Raw genomic sequence first — 17,585 nt, 5'->3', positions numbered from 1 at the left:
CTGCTTTGATTCACTCTCCCTGATGCTCAGCACCTTGTGGGAAAGCTCTTACCACACGTGGTTGTGGAACTAGTTGGGGGTGACCCTGACAGCTCCTGCTGCCCTAGCTCATAAGTGGAAGAGCCAGAATGGGCAACAGATGCTATAAACTTTTTTTTAAAAGGGCCTAGTCACTAATTCTTCTGCCATTTCTTGTAATAACTTTCAATTGTGGTTCGCTCATTCAGTATTGATGCTGTCTTCTCAGATGACTCTTTTGTGGTATTCCTGCAGGAAATGTAAACCTTTATTCACTGGTACATCATTTAAAACTGTAACTGAAAATCCACTGATCAGATGTACTCAACCAAATGTAATGGAACACTATAGCGCTTGAAAGCAGGTTTCAGAAAGTAGCACCCCATTACAACTGGCAAGAGCCAGGTGCTTTCTCTTTAAAGTTGCTCTCTGAGGGCTTTGCAATTGTGCTGTCAGGATAAGCTGCAGGAAAGTACATAGGGCAAGTGAACGAATGCCATTTAGCCAATTAAGTTGCCACTTGCATATAGGTCTGTCTTGAACGCCTTCATACTTGTGTGGTGCTATTCATCCAAAGATCTCAAAGGGCCTCAGAATGGTGGGAGATTACTAGTATCATCAAGTTACTGATTCTGTTCTATTTAGCGTCTTATACCACTCTCATCACCACAGTATCTGATTGTGTTTCAGAAGGGCGTTAAGTGACATGACTAGCTTCTCCCCCACAAATGGTTTACAGCTGTGTCCCTACAGGAGGGTAATCACTATAGAGTGCAAATCACTAGAGGTGATTGTTCTTCCAAAGGGCGCCTAGATATAGGCCCTGGCATTTAACTGTGCAGTAAACAGAACCATTGTAGGCTGCTAAATGGAAACCCAAGTCTCCAATATGGTTCATATTTTTAGCAACAACCATTCAGGTTAATCGCTGTCTCCTAAGGTTCTGTACTTTCCCCTGAAATGTTTTTAATGGCATTTGAATAATAATACTTTGCACTTCATACAGAATTTCCCACCCATAGATCTTAAAGGGCTCCACAGAGGTGGATAAAAACAATTATCTCCCATGTTTGCTGATGAGGAAACAGTGGGATGTTATTTGAGAGCATAATTACAACCGGTAAAATCAGTCAGCCCTTAGTGTGGGGGGTGATAATTTTTAGATGGCAAATGTGAGGGAAAAGGCCCATACTCAGAGGGCAAATCACAATAGGCAGAGACCCCTCTGGTTTACAGTGAATTTCTACTGGCCTGTTGTGCAAAAGAAATTTACTGAGCCTTGGCAGCTTGCTGGGAGAACTGAACTGTGGGGACAAATGCAGCAGAGAGCATAATATGCACGCTCGTGAGCCTGGCATGATGATTGGCAGAGCACCGCGGGGAAGCTGCACTTTCAGCCATTAAAGTGTGTATATATTCTTTAATTTAAAGAGAGAACAGCCCTTTAAAAGTGCAACTGTTCGGGAACTCTTAGCTGGCTAACGATGTGACTTAACTGCCTTGGGCGCATTGTCTGTGCCTCCCTTTCTGCCTCTGCTCATTGCACAATGTGTTAAGAACCAGAACACACCTCTGGTGTAATTGCTTTTTCTATTTCCTTGAGCCACAGGCTAACACCCACCAGATGCCAGTCACCCTTGTACCTTAGTTTACCCCCCACAAGCCCAGTACAGTTACCCTTGTCTTTCCTTTCCTTCACTCTTGTGGTCTAGAAGTATTATATGCATTACTATCCCAGCATGTTGAAGAGGGGACTGGCTCTTCATTCATCTTTGTACAGAGCGCAGCATGGGAGAGGCCCATTTCTGACTGGGACTCTGCATGCTACTGTGATACAAATTTGGGATTCAGGTAAGCGGCCAAGACATGGATTCAGGTCAAGACTGCCTGCCAGGGACACAGGAAGGGTCTGACCCAAAGGCCATTGATGTCAATGAAAGTGTTTCTGTAGACTTCAGTGGTGTTTGGACCTAGCCGTAGTAACACAGCATTGTGAAAGGCCATGGCAATGCCTCGTGAATACAAGCTATAAAGCGTAGCTTATATTTAAATGCAGTTCACATGCAGTACTTCAAATAACAAACCAAAACAATGCCCTAAACTTGCCTGGAGCTGGGAGGAAACTGGGTCAAAGCCATAGCCAATGATTTTAGTTTATAGTTCATTTATGATTAACTAGCCTGCTACGTCCTATATAATCACTGAGTGCTAAATAGAGTTAAATTGTAGGATTATAGAAGAATAAGATTGATCAGTAGTTCCGAGGCCAACTATGTATTATGTATCTAAGTAAGAATGGCTGAAATGCAAGGCCTACAGGCTGAGGCTTGTAAGATTTTAACTTAGCTGTACTAGTCCTTACTTATGTCAAGCATTTCTTAAGCTAAGTGACCAAAGAATGACCTTATGCCACAAGATTACGGGTTTTAGAATTGTGACCCTATGCCACAAGATTAGCGTTTCTATATGCTTGGGTGATCATAACTTTAATTGTAACTTTAATAAAACTTGTAAAACAGAGTAGACCTTGTAAACGTGAACATGAGTTTGGTAATTAATTGATCTTTAAATATTCATGGTAAATAGGCCTAATGGCCTGTGATGGGATGTTAGATGGGGTGGGATCTGAGTTACCCAGGAAAGAATTTTCTGTAGTATCTGGCTGGTGAATCTTGCCCATATGCTCAGTGTTTAGCTGATCACCATATTTGGGGTCGGGAAGGAATTTTCCCCCAGGGCAGATTGAAAGAGGCCCTGGAGGTTTTTCGTCTTCCTCTGTAGCATGGGGCACGGGTCACTTGCTGGAGGATTCTCTGCTCCTTGAAGTGTCTAAACCACGATTTGAGGACTTCAATAGCTCAGACAGAGGTGAGGTTTTTCGCAGGAGTGGGTGGGTGAGATTCTGTGGCCTGCGTTGTGCAGGAGGTCAGACTAGATGATCATAATGGTCCCTTCTGACCTTAGTATCTATGAATCTGTGTCTGTGTGGTCACTATCCTTGGGCTTTGTGTTCCTAGAGACTCTAAATCTGAAGCAAGTAGCAGAGGTGACTTTCACTCTGAGCTTGAAACTAGCCACCAGAGCCGAACCCATGGTGGTGTCATAAATTCACTTTAAATAAAATAAAAAGCTATAAAGTTTTGTCATTTGCCTTACTTATCCTGGAGGATTTTTGTGTCTGTGTCTGTGTGAAACCCATGGCAATAGCAGGATTCTGTTTGTCTGTCCTATTGAGAATCATTGGTTAGCTATTCTGTCTGGGGATTTTAGCTTCTTATCTCACTCCTTCTGCTCATTTCCCCGAACTTTGTTCTTATGTCATACTCAAATACATGTTTGTTTGCTACCAGTTTGGGGAGATTTGCATAGCTCACACGGCAGCTGAAAGGTCCTTGTGAAAACTCCCTGTACTGTGGGTGTCAGGCTGTTTGCTGAGTGACCTCCTGCTGCCGTTATGTGCACACTCATAACCTGGGGCACTGGAGCACCTGTCTTGCTAGTCTGCTCCGGTAACACCTCTCAGTGGCACCCTAGACTGGGATGATGGCAAATCTATGTGACTCTGGTTTTGCCTTCTCCTCTTCTGCATGGCACGTTGCCAGCTGCCCCAATGCATTCATGGCTGCGAAGTGTGGGTTATGACACCACTCCAAGGTTCATGTCAGTACGCTTGATAGCACTCCACACAGTGGTGCTGGAACAATTTTGGTAGTGGGGGGTGCAGAAGGGGAAAACCATGTATGTGGGTTGTTCCCCCTATTTCAAGCCAGGGGGTGCGGCAGCACCCCGAGTTCCAGCCCCTATGACTGCACGCCATGTCAATCCTGGGCATTCTCTCTTCTCCCTCCTCCCCACATCATGCCCCTCCATACCTAGTCTTGGCAGGATTGTTCTTTACCACGTATACGAAGAAGATTTTCTCATTCCCCACCTTATTCCACAGCTCACCCTGCTAGAGCCAGGGGACAGAAGCAATGGTTAAGCTACGCATGTGTACACTTGCTAAGGGACTCCTTTGGAGCAGGAGACAGTTTGATTCTCTCCGCTGCAAGAGTAGGACGAAATCCTTGCTAAGACGCTGATACAGAATGAGGTAAATATTTTTATTCCTGCATCCTCGTTTCCCTTAGAATTGACTTTCATCTTAAATGATGTGTGGATATTAATTAAACTACTCGCTGCAGCCACTTGCTCCCATTAGCAAATTTCTTCACAGCCGTAAATACCAGCCATAATTTTTCCTCCAACAGAATTCTGGAGAAATTGGCCAAGTTAGATACGCCCGAGTGCTCCATCCTGCTGTGGGGAGTAAGTAGCTGGGGCCAATGAATTTACGAACCTGTGATCCTGGTGTCCGGCACATCTTGTGTGAGTGAAGAATGGGGGGGAGGAGAGTGAAGAGGATATGTCTCGTGCTCTGTGGGAGCTCTCTTCAATAACGGCTTCCAACCTTCTGTCCCAACAATTGCTCTGCACGCATCCAGTGCATGCGGGGACATTTACAGCCTGCAACTTTAAGACATTGCTTTATTTTAAATTCCTTTTGCATTGATTTATATCAATCCTTTCTCACACTGCCAGTTTCTTTATTGCAGGCTATATGTTCTGCAGAATCTTGTGAGCGGTTCCTTCCCCATCAGATATTCACAGCAGTAAGTTAAATTTCTCTGCCAATAAATATTACCAGCATCTAAGCAATAAAGTCTCTCTTAAAGTCACATTCACCAGCTGGCTTCAGCTGAGTAGCCACGCAACTTCCAGTGACATCAAAGGCCGTGGAAATTCTCTGTTTCCGTGGCATGCCACACACACATCCTGCGTTGCGGTGCAAATCATATGAATTTGTGGCAGTTCCCTGATGCTGCAATAGGAGGTGGTATAATGCTGACTTATAGAGTATTATGATACAGATTGAGTTGACTAGCTGATGTTCCCGGGACGGCAGAAGGAGATAGTATGCTGCAGAAATGGTAGTAGTGTTGTTTGTTATTTATTTGGGATATCATAGCGCCTAGTTTTAGCCACGGTGAGCTTGCGCTGGCTATTAAATGTCCACAAAGATGTCAGAGAGATGGGCGGAGATTTTAGTTTGGCCAGAAGGTGGTAGATCTGTGGTTATGATGTAGTTAGTGCTGTCTTGTTGCAGTTTCTTGGTGCTCGAGCAGGAGGTGGAAAATTGCACGAAGGCTGTGTCTAGGAGAACCTATTTTTATTTCAAGTAACCGAGAACTTCCTAGTGATCTTTCCTTCTACTGCACAAGAGAACACACCGAGGTTTGTACTTTCAAACACAAAACACACCCACCTCCCACAAATCATCACACCTGAATGAAGGATCTCTCAAGGAGAACGCTGACTCATTTCTGTCAGTGGCGGAGCTTCACATTAATAGACACCGACAGTAACTTTTCTGTTGTTAGATTGTTCTCTTTATTGACGCTGGTATGTGTGCCACTTGAGTGGATATGACAGAGTTACTAGTAGCATATATTTTAATATACACAAGACACAAAATTATGACAAGCCGGGTCTTTAAGGACATTGCGGTTTGCATTTGGAGAGACAGTCTCCTGGTGCAGCAAACAGGGGTGAAGTATGCTTCCATTCTGGATGTTGCAGGGGCTGCTATTTTCCTAAAAACAATAAAATATTCCAAGGAGAGAAAATATTTCCACAGTAATCTAAGAAGCACACTGATGTGTGTTCTTCCATTTATGCATGGCATCCATTGGCGGACAGAGCCCTATAGCTGTTTAAAAAAATAATTGCATGATCCAGGATTCTTGTGCCAAATGGGTCAGATTCTGAGGAGACTTTGTGGGTCCTTAGCACATTTGAGGATGTTGCCTATTGATAACACATTCTCCAGCGAGAGGTAAGTGCAATAGTTAGGCATCTCTGCAAATTGTGCTTTTCAGCAGGTTCAACCTTTTACAATGTGCTGCTGATGAATTGCACATTTCTGACTACGTTGTGCATCACTTTTCCTGTCAGTCGCTGCTGTGCTTCATTTGTTGTAACCATGAGGAAAAATGTTGTTACACAGAAGAGTAATTCATCTGGAGTTATTTTATCATACTGCTGGTAACCAGCTCAAGGTCAGGGGTTACAGTGATGCCAGAGCGTGTGTGGTACTTTAAGTAGTCATTAGCCTGATTGCTGAAAGCCAGAGAATGGTTGCATTACTACTGTGATAAGTCTTGATTTATTTAGTAAGGATCTTGGGAAGTCCAAGCACTCCCTGAAGATTTCCATGGTCTGGATGTCGATTTTCCTAGTAGCTCAGCCTAAAGTTTGGTTTCTTAATGCTCGCAGGCTTCTTACTGCCAGAGAACCTTCTTTCCACCCTAGTAGAAACAGGGCCGGCTCTGGGTTTTTTGCCACCCCAAGCGAAAAAATGTTTGCTCACCCCCCCCCCCCTTTTTTTGTGTGGCTTTTACACGTTTGCACTTTGCAATTTTTTTTGTTTGTTTTTTGACCGTTTAAAATTAAAAAAAAAAAAAAAAGAAAGCGGAGAATTTGTAGTTAGTGAAATAAAACAATTTCCTACTCGTGTACTCATGTACGCACCGGGCCAGTCATGGCGTGAGCTGGGCTGTGTCTGCCTGGGCAGAGCTAGGGCTGCCCCTGCGCCGGAGGTCTTGGCATAGGCAGGATGTCAGCGCCAACCCCAGGGCTCATGTGGTCCCCACGGGTCGGACCAAGTCACGCTGCTAGCGGGGTGCCCAGCCTGGCTGTCGCTGCCGAGTAACCAGAGGGGCCTGGAGCTGCGTGGAGGCACCGAACAGCTCTGCCTCCTGTCTCCTTCCCCGCGAGCATGCCTGGGGGTTTGGCGCTGCCCTCCGGACCTGGGCGTTGCAGTCCCGTGCCGGCAGGAGCAAGCAGCGGGCGTGGGGGGGGGGGTCTGCCCGGTCCCTCCGCTCCCCTGGCGCCACGCCCAGTCTGAAATGGCTGGGATTGGCACCGGGGGACGCTCCTCCCCCATGCTGCATAGCAAGACATGGGGCCGTGGGAAGGGCTGCTACAGCCATTTCAGACTGGATTGGCGCCGGGGGTGTTAGTGGTGCCATCCACCAGTTGCGTTTGATATACAGACAATTGCAGAGGTGCTTGAAGCAACGACTGTTCCATATGCCCCCCATTTTCCACTTTTTCAGTTTTCTGATCTCGTGCCCTTCCCCCTCCTGCCCCCCAAAAAACCCCAAATGAATGGAGTTCTGGCCATTGGTGCCTAGAACATTTCCTGAAATTTTGGAATTGATCAGATGTGGCGTTCAAAAGTTATTGCGAAGTAGACACAGAAATGCTGTCATGCTGAGTAGGAAGCTTTCTGCAAGTTCAGCCAACAAGCCTGTTCTTCTCTGCCCATACCATGTGCTTTTACACAGTTCCTTTTTTGCAAACTTACTTGAAGAACCCAGCCAGCAAGTAGCTGGAGCACAAATGATAAGAGTCTGCAGTTATTTTTGCAGGGCTGCACACTGGCTTTCATAAACAGCTTGAAAAACTCATTGCAAAATATATTCTGAAAGTTCAGGACACTATACCTGGTCAATAAATGGCCAGTACAGTATGGTATGTACTTGTTGCAAAATTCTTGAGCCAATGGGTAGCACAGAGATTGAGGCCAGCTTTTGAAATATTTTTAGTAATCTCTGATGTGATTAAGTATTTGAACGTTACTGTTAAATTTGAGGCACTTTGCAAACATAGGTAAGTCGCATTTCCTGTGCTGAAGAGCTTGCAGTTAAGTGAAATCGTGTGCAGTTTTGCAGCTGGGCAGCCAAGCAAGGCAAAACCTTCTCCATGAATACGACGCCAATGCAAAGAAGACTGACTGCAATGGCTGTCTATGTAGTGTATTCAGGAAGTGACAGTATGAACATGAGTTGACAGTGATGGATTCTTTTGTAGACCCTATGTTATGAAACCAGCTAGCTGTTCTGGGCTGACTTTTTGTAAATGTAGATTGCTGTGTGTGGGTGAAGACATAATAATACTCTTAAAATGTGGGAGCAGGAATGGTATGAGACTATTCTAATGACTATGTCTGTCTGCCTCATTCCATATGAATGATCATATAAAGGGAGATCTGCAGACGTTGGATTTGATCTGAAGCCCATTGTAACCAATGGGGATCTTTTTGGTGACTTCAGTGGGCATTGGATGAAGTCCTGAGTTAGCCAGCATGTTTCACTGCTGTGACTGTTGTAGGTAAAAATCCAGACTGGATTTTTCTGCACTGCTGCAGGGGATTCTTGCTACAAACCACATTGCGTTCCAAATTAATCTCACTGGAACTCTGCTCTGCTCTTGGAAGCTGCCAGTCCCCTTCCCAGTGCCCAGACCAGCAGTCCTATGCGACGGATTAGGAGTTTGTTTTTCTCAGGTGACTTGTCGGAGGTCAGCCTGAATCTTAAGATTTGCTGATTATTTTTTCTCCCCAAATTAGTTATTTTAAACTGCGTATAAATGTCTTAATTTTACTTTTCGTCCCTCCTTCCAAGGCTAAGCCTCTGATCTGGTCAGAGCTGTGCTTGTGTCTTGGATGCATTCACTGACCCAAGGCTGCAAAAGAAAAGTGGCTTCCGGGGCTCCATTTTCTTGTTGATGTTTCCAAACCAGAGTTGTCACCCATACTGACCTTTGTACAGAGCACGTTTCTAGCTAGCCAGGCACGTGTCTCTGAGCAGAGCCAAGGGAAGATTTTAGTATAGCAATGGGGCTCGGGTGGGGGAAACCATCCAATTCTCTGGCTGTTCAATAGAGTTTACATTCAAATTGAGGCGTGAGGCCAGTTTTTAGTTTCAGATAAGTTATTCTAATGAGTCCTAATTAGAGTCTCTCTTTAAGTGTTTGTAATATCTATTTATTTTGGACAAAGAACCCAACCTTCCTCCATGGAGAAGCACACATAAGAGCAAAATAAATGTCCACAAGTTAAATACTAATGAATTCAGTTGCATAAAAGTTTTCTAGCAAAATGTAGTGTATAAAGGAAAGTTCTTTGTTATTGCTTAAAGTTTTGCTATGGGCTATATAGCTTACTTAGAGCTCCATATTTTTAAAAGATTTATTTTGAACTTGCTGTACTTGCTGATTTTTAGAGAATTTCTCCATTCTAACAGCTTTCAATAAATACCAAATGCATTTATCATAGTAATTTTTAAAGCCCTCTTGTTCCATAGAATAGCTCTAACATGCATGATCGCATTTATTATTAATATGTTGAATGGCTGCACAAAAGGAGTTTTGACAGCCAATATTGGAAACTACTTAAACAAAAGGAAAATATTAAAGGGTGCATTTGCCATGGACTCAGTTGAATCTAATGAGAAATCCTTTCTTTTCAGTCACATTTTCAGCAACTGTTATACCCATCATGACTCTTTCTGAACAATTCCATCTCTTTTCTCCAGCCTGCCACTCAGCAGTGGTCTCAGGGTAATGCAAATGTTGAAATGAGAAATCAGCAGTTTTTAGTGGGCTTGCAAAGTAGTAATTAAGCATTAAATCCCTGGTTTGCAGTGTAGCCAGACGCTAACCCTAGAATGGCTTGGCCTCCCCCAGGCAGAAGTAGCTCCTGCTCATGGGGAGAAAGGGAAGCCCATGCCCCCGCATCCCAGCATCTGCCCTTTCAAGCAGTCTGAACAGCTTCCTGTTTTGCCAGTTACCTTGCTCTTGAAGTTTGCACGGTTTCCTGTCAAAAACACAAACAGCAGCAGAAGTCCCACTGATGTTAGGTGCTTGCTTAAAGCTGTATATCACCAATTGTGTTCATGCTTATGAATATGTAATCAATTAATGTAAGGAATGAGTGAATAGTTTGAGTGTAAGAAACCAATTGCACGGCTTGAACCAAAGTATTACCGTGTAAGGATGATCAAGGTGTATATGGGGCTGTTTAAGAGCTGGCACATCAGTAACTGGCATTGCTTTTGTATCTATTTTATGTTGGGGAAAAAAACTTTTATAGAATATGCTTAATAGTGATGTCTCCTTAAGGAATGGGGATGTGGTCTCATCGTTAGAGCAGGGAACTGGATTCGAGCTCTCGTCCCAGCTATGCCATGTACATCCCTTTGTATCTTAGGTAAAGAGCCTCTCTGCACCTCAGAATAATAGGAATAACAATAAGCAGGGCTTAAGTTTAATATTTCACTTATGTAAGTGAAGGAGGGTTAGTCTGCATTTTTCTCATGGTTTTATTTGGATCTGTTGTAAGTTGGTGCAAATCCACAGTGGTGGGTGCTCTGGTCAGTATTTCAAAAGTAACATATAGATCAACACCCCTTTATTATTCTCAGATCAAATCCAATAACTGGAGCTGGCTGGAAAGTCAAATCCCCCCAACACATTTTTGACTTTTTTCATTGAAAAACAGCAAACAAAACCTTCTGTCAAAACACCAAGATTCAGTTTGTTGGGGTTTTAGATTTTTGATTCAACGTCAAACTTTTCTGGGGAAAGCAGACACCTTATTGTGAAAACTCTTGATTATTTGGGAGCCCAACTTTCTTTTGAAATATTTCTACCAGCCCCGCAAATCTCCTGCAGTGACAAAAGAAATATAATCCCCACCAGAGCTCCACACTGCAGCTCTCCGGCCATACCCGTTCCTCCTGTCATTCCAGGTGAGTGAGGAAAGATTGCCTCTGCAGTGTTCTCCCTTCTCAAGCTCTCTCCTCATCTTTTCAGATATGACTGGACTAAGCCGCTCAACCCTCCTGTGGAGGAGGGATAATTTTGACTGCCAGTGCAACCAATCCACCTTTTTGCAGTGAAACAGCACAGGGCACAATGGTTTCAGGGCAGGGAGTATAGAATAACTTGCTATAACACTGAAATGGCAAAAGGAATTTTAGGTGACCCCAGTGGAATTACCAGAGTGGGAATTTGGCCAAGACAGCGGATGAATGAAAAATGAAATGGAAGCTGTAATGACCACAAGTTGGTTTTAAGTCTTCTCCAGAAAAGCACCTCTTGTAGTACAATGCGCCCTGGCATGGTGATGTCGCAGTGGCACCGCACCGTCTCAGAAGGTAGACCACCATCTAATCTCTCAAGGATATTTCATGCAGCACCTAAGTCTTCCTAGGAGGTCTTCCATCCAAGTACTTGACTCGCATTAACCTTGCTTAGCTTGTGGAATCTTGATAGCAGCTCAGCAACACACAGGATATGGTAGGGCCTCAGACTTGTTCTCACATATCATCTTAAATATTTGTTTAGAGTAAATAGCATATAAATGGTCAATAGGCGCCCTCCGTGCTGTCCTTGGTGCTGAAACTCCCACTGCACGCTTGGCTGGCCTGAATATATAAATTCTGCATGAACCTGGCCAGAGTTCTTTAACAGAATCCTGAAGGCAACTAGGCCCTCCTGCCCCTGTTTGATGTGTTGCAAACTTATCTGAAGAGAGGAATATCAGTGGGAACCTCCTGGATGATAACTAAAATGTGAGTGACATTTTTATTAGTAATTAAGATTTATTTACTTTTCTGCATTCTTGGAGAACTTGCCTAACAAAGTTGTATTTTAACCAAAGAAACACAGGTTACATTGGTAGTGGGATGAAGAGCCAGTTACTCTAAAAGTCACTGGTTTGAATCCAGCCTAAACCAGTAGTGTCTGAAAGCTGTTTGCAACTGATGGTAGCTCAAGGGACAAGGAGCAGTGGGGTTGATGGGTGAAAGTCCAGTTTCATGGGGATAGTGCCCACATCACCAAAACCACCACTACGATGGGTGCTAATGAATGGTAGCATTCTCAGTAGCCAGACCAAGGACTTAATGGCCCATGTTGAATGGACTTCCCCTTCACCCACAGAGGTGCTCCTTTTGAGTCCGGATTAAAGTGTGTAAACAGGGCAATGTGGGGGAAGCCTGTGCTGTGTGACGACTCAGCCTCTGAGATTGTCATTTACCAGCATTAAATTCACACTCGGACATTTTACAAAAAGAAACTGGGGGGAGGGAGGGGGAAATAACATCTCCCACCTACGGGAATGGAGAATAATTTCTGTAATCCCTTGCCCCACAAGCCACTGCTGTCTTGGGCGCAGTCATAAAACCAATCCTGTCATTTTAATAATCAGCCAGCCAAGGCAAAAGATATACTGCACTAAACAAATTATGTTTTTTATTTATGAAGTGAAACCATTATACAGGCTCCTGCATTATGAATCTCTTGTCGTCTCTGCTGTTTTACCTCATGGCACACGATTCATAACAGCAGCACGACCATGGACTCTTCCTTAATTTCTCTCGCTACCAAGATAAATCTACAGGGCAGGATTGTTCCACTGAGCAGCTGCGGGTGGGGAGAGTGACTAGAGGAAGGAGGTGGTACATGCTGACAGCTCTGAACTGCAGGCAGTATGAAGATTGCTATGTATGAGAGAGATCAGGGGGAAAAGAGGAGGAAGTAGGAGGCATCCAAAGCTCTTAGAATGGCAAGAGCCAAGCTGAAGAATTCCCCATCCGAGATCAATTCACATGTAAAAACTGTCCCACCAGCAACGACAGAGGATGTCCATGGGGTCAGCCCCTTGTTACCAGCTCGGAGGATGGGATCCTTGGGGAGTGATGTCGGACAAAGGTATTGCAGGGCTGCAGTGGTGCATGAGGTTTAGAGGGGTGGGGGTGGTGGCACATTTTTATTTAAATATAAGGAACAAATCCGTGCAGTCAGCAGCTCTCGGGGGTGGCGGAGTGCATTGCTTTTGGGAGACATGTCAAAAACCCACCTCAACCCCTAATGTTCAATTGTGAATTAGGCAGCAGGATCAGGAGAAAGCCAGTTGCTTTTGAAAATTTTATAGTCTCTTTGACTAGCAAAAGCAGATCTGAAAGGCAGCACTGAGACCTCCAGTGCTGCTACCCACAACTGTTAACTTGCACTGCACATTAACTGTGCAGTATAAAAATGAAGCTTATTTTACGGTGATAACACAATACTGTGCTTTGTCCCTATGCACCATATTTTGAACTAGAATCAGAGATGCATGATCCCACATCTGAGGAATAATTTATGTACGATCACACATGAAAATAATCAAAGTACTTGCATATACAAATGCTGCAGCTTCTTTCTGTAAGCACACAGCTGCTCTGTGCATGGAGCTATGAGCCATTTCTTAGACGGGTCAGAATATTGTCCTATATTGCACTTGCATTATTCAGTTCCTGGCTTCTTCCTCCATAGTGTTTCCTGATTATGGTAAAGATGCAGATGTGGTCCCTCACTTCCTGTTCTGTTTGTTCTGTGTTGTATTCCTTTTATTCTCCCTTTATTTTCAGCCTTTCACCCCATCAGCACAAACGGGTTATCTCACTTTTGATCATGTACTGTATTTCCCAGTGTGTAATTTTGTGCTTTTTCTAGTTCAGCCTTCCAAAGCAAATGAGTCACAGTAGGAAAGCTTCTGCCCATGTCAGGTTTTACTTGTTTGGCATTTGCTTGGGAGGAATTAGCCATTGCAGAAGCAGCCTTTCCCCATATGTCACTGGGCAAGGGGGGAAATAGCAACACTTGTGGAATTAGCTGACGTGGTCCCAGTTGGAACAGACGGAGAGAGGAATGTACCCTCGAAGCAGGGCATTGGAATCGGTGTGCTCCTCTCACGGGTGGCATGAGCGGGTGGGGGATACCACAGAGAACTGTGCTGTGTGCACACTGCACTCCCAAGGGTCCGGAATGGAGTGCTCAGCACCTGGCTTTCTGGCTGAGCTCGAGCGCAAGTCTTGGCTTCCCTGTATACATTCCCTCTCAGGGGAACATGTGCCCTCCACCTGGTGATCTAGTGGGTCTTTGCCGTCTAACTTGGTGGGGCATGGTCTCAAATATCTGGGAAGTTGCAAATAGGCAGCATGCAGGTAGATTAGAATGACAGCAGGCACGCTTCTGTGGTCTCAGCACGCTGTAGCCATCTGAGCCTCACTTCACTTGGCACCGTTCTTCCACGCCCTCCGCAGTGCAACGAGGATCGTTTCTTTCCCCTCTGCCAGGTTGCTTGTCTTATGCCCCCTTCATCAAAGGTGCTTACAAGCTCTGAATGGTACATAGTCCTGTGGGAAGTACCCCTAAATGCCTAGAAGGGTAGGTCTGATTCTGTGTTGGCAGAGCTGCCAACGCAGCTAGCTTCACTCTCTGTGGCTGTTCATGCCCTGCCAGCTTATTCTTCCCGTGGTGGTGGGGCTCTCGGGTTACAGCTGTATTGTGTCCTTAAAGGGCCTTGCACTTACTGCTGGAACGCCCTTAGGAGCCCATCTGCTGCGAATCAGCCAGAAAGATACCGACTGAGAAGTACAAGGGGCATCCTCCCTCTGCCAGGCTCTGGGACTCAATGCTCCGCCTGCCCAGCACTCCTGGCCCAGGGCTGGGAGCCAAGACCAGATATCCAACCCTTCCTTCCTTGTGTGATACGAACTCCACACCCCCCTTTGGGGCAAACCTGTCACAAGGAAGGAATGTGTGTGTGGGGGGGAGATCCAGTGTCCCATTAGGGGGAGAAAAGAGCCATTGCAGAATTAATGAAACTGCAGGGGTTCTAGAGGAGACCATCACATGTATCAACATTCCAGAGGATATCTGTGGGGGTGCTGCCTCTGGGCAAGTGGGAGGGGTAACAACAAGAAAACATGTTGGACCCAATTCCCCTTGTAGGCCTCGTCAGTGGGCTTGCAGCTGGTGCACTTCTGCAGTCCGCTAAGGTAGGCATGGGGTCCCCGCACCAATGCCAATCACAGGGGCTCAAATCTCAGTATAAACAAGGGCTCAGCTGCAGTTCCACTGTAGTGAACTAAAAGATGATTTTGACATTCTGTAGGTTAGATGTGGAGCGCAAAGTATTAGCTGGAAACCGCTCATAGCCTATGGGAAGAATGGATTGATCTCTTGAACCCTGGTCTAGCCCTCAGAGCTTGTACTGACCATGGCTTCCTGAATTCTGTCCCTGATTTGCTTCCTTCCTGTGTGTGCCACTTCCTGATAACTAAGTTGGCAGTTTGAATCAGGAGTTTTACGCATCACTGTTGCTGCTTACAGGTAACAAAAGAGGGAAGATTGCTTTGAAGTGGTGAATGGCTGATTTAAGATATTCCATCTCCTCCAAAGCCAGACGCTGCACAGTCTCTGGCAGTCCCGCTAAGCTGAGCTATGAGAATTGTTGCTGGGAGTCTGGGCTGAAATAATAAAGTGGTGGTGGAAGTTAAAAACAAAAATATTACAGACTGTTCCCAGGGGTGCAGATTAGTTCACTGTGAGACTGAAGCCCGTGGCTTAGACTCATAGGCTTTATTTTTCTCTGAATATTTCACATTTCAGTGATTTCAGCCGTAACAACATGGTGGCTCGGCATCCAGTGCAGAAAAATGGAGGTGGGCTTGTTTCAAAATAATACATTCTTCAGATGTTTGATATTTGAACATCTAAAAGTGAAGAAGCGGGAGACCTGTATTTTCCCGGGTGTACAGAACTTGGAGCACTTTTCGTTGGGACATCGAAGGATTGGCTCAGTTCATGCCCTCATACATAGGAGAGCCATTGGAGTTATTTCTACGTCTCAAAGGGCTGATCTGGGCTGATTGTATTCCAACCTGGGCAACCTCCCTGAGCCCAGCAGGGTGGAACAGAGTGCAGAATCTGGCTTTGTCTAGGACACATGACTTTAACTGTTCCTAGAAACAGGGTTTTGTGGAGCTTGGCTATTGAATGTGGGAACCAAAATGGGGAACTTTAAACTAATGGTGCAGGGAGGACTTCACAGAAGGGAACATATGACAGGAAAGAACACTGAGAAGCCACAGGAAGAATCCGACCTAGTTCATGCTTTAAATACCTAACGGCATTGGGGCAGGCTTAAGGTGGTTGTGTTTGGTAGGCAGCTGCTGGCAGGCTGTAGGACATAAAAATACGTGCACTTGGATGTACCTTCCCATTTCATGTGCTGCTGATTTCCCTGACATACCAGATACATGGAATTTTTTTTAATACAAAAAAGCAATTTTGCAACAGAATCCTACCCTGTGCATGCAGCTGGGAAAGAGGGGAATTTTTGGCCAGTTGCCCTGAGGCAATCTTAAGAGATCAAAAATGTGCATGCAGAATAGCTAGTGTTTAAGGCCTCTTCTGAAATACCCTCCCTTCTCTCTCCATGGAACACTGGAGAGAGCTCAGTTTATTAGCTTGAAAATGACAAAGGGCTGAGCAGAAATAGCTGTGAATTGAACCCGAGGACTCTGAGCCATTGTTTAAACCCCCTTTTCTAACAAAAGCTAAATTCTAAGTGAAAATTTGCTTGTTTTCTTTTTTCAAACAAAAATAACAAGTAAATGGAGCTTTGCTTTGGCCACTTGCCACCGTGAGCAAAACAGCTAGATTCCTGGCTGGCATCTTCCCAGCACTTCACTGAGGAAAATAGTAACAGTCTAACCTCGACATCCCTTAAAGATCAAGCACTTCAGCGGAAGGGAGAACCATCCCAGAGTGTTTGGGAAGCGTAATTTCTAAACAGCCAGTGATGATTCCTCCCCCAGGGGGGCAGCCAGGCATTAACAAATGGCTTGTACTTCTCTGCAAGCTCCCAAATGCAATTAGACCAGCGGAGAGGTTCACTGTGACTGCAAAGTCCATTAAAGCCCTTTTACATTAACAACCAAGCTGCTGAGTAGGTGTGTGTGTCTGGGTGTGTTTTCCACCTGCTGTCAAACACACTTCCATGTCAGTCAGTATTAAAATTCCCTTTTTTGGGTAATAACCCCCAGAGCTATTCTTTTTTTTTATCATTTCTTGAGCAGAAGGTTTTCTCTGGCAAATGTGGTCTTGTAAGATATTAAATGGACTCTTTGGCTTTTTTAATATCAGCCTAGAGCATTGGGTGCAGAAAAGAGAAACAGGATCACCAGCAACTGACAGGTAGAATCCTGCTCCCTCCCCTGCCCCTTACAGAGTCTCACAAAAGCTGGAGATAGGTAACAGGTGTGTCACACAGTTATGTCAGCTGCTGAGCTCCCTAGAGACGGGCACTTAGAGCAGCAAGTATCTTGTTATGTTACAGGGTTCACATCCAACTGTATCAAGACACTTTGGGAACGACACCTTGGGGACAGAGACCCATACAATAGCTACTCTTTGGAACCCCCAGAGGACTGAAACTGAGTCAGGAGGTATTGTATATCCCGGCTCTGACCCTGTGTTTGGTAAGAGTTCACCATACACATTTGCTTTGGCTTTCCTGAGTCATGTTCACTGAGCTGCATCTGGCTGGTAGAATCATGTCTCTTCCCGTGTCTTTGGCATTTCACCTCCCTTCCCCCCATGCCCTCATCTTTTCGGCTTTGAGGCAATGGGAGACTGGTTTGAACCCACCCTCCTGAGCTTGGGGAATGGGGATGTTGGAATCACAGCCCTGAATGGGATTTTGGAGCTGGGTCTAGCACTGTGATGGATCAAGGCTGTGACAAAAATGGCTTTTTAATGTGCTTTTTTTAATATATCTGTCAGACAAGAACCCTGCAGCCCTTCCTCTGATGCAGGGACGGTCGCACAGGTTTGTTCCACCTCTA

At 45.0% G+C, this 17,585-nt stretch overlaps 1 protein-coding gene across 8 annotated transcripts in view; it reads left to right on the top strand.

Moving 5' to 3' along the window:
• Nucleotides 1-17,585, top strand: part of KCNT1 (potassium sodium-activated channel subfamily T member 1) — a 200,584-nt gene that overhangs the window by 64,767 nt on the left and 118,232 nt on the right. For 2 of the 8 annotated variants that reach the window (XM_074973570.1, XM_074973569.1), the window contains exon 1: nt 12,352-12,618. The exons of 5 other annotated variants lie outside the window; for them this stretch is intronic. In XM_074973570.1, the coding sequence (XP_074829671.1) occupies nt 12,470-12,618 (149 nt within the window). In that variant the 5' untranslated portion in view covers nt 12,352-12,469. Of the gene's footprint in view, nt 1-12,351; nt 12,619-17,585 lie in introns of those variants that run through there. One more of the 8 variants, XM_074973571.1, reaches the window with a different exon arrangement.

Source organism: Natator depressus, chromosome 16 (genome assembly GCF_965152275.1).
Source record: "Natator depressus isolate rNatDep1 chromosome 16, rNatDep2.hap1, whole genome shotgun sequence".
Taxonomy (NCBI): domain Eukaryota; kingdom Metazoa; phylum Chordata; order Testudines; family Cheloniidae; genus Natator; species Natator depressus.
This window is presented reverse-complemented; position numbering and strand designations above follow the sequence as displayed.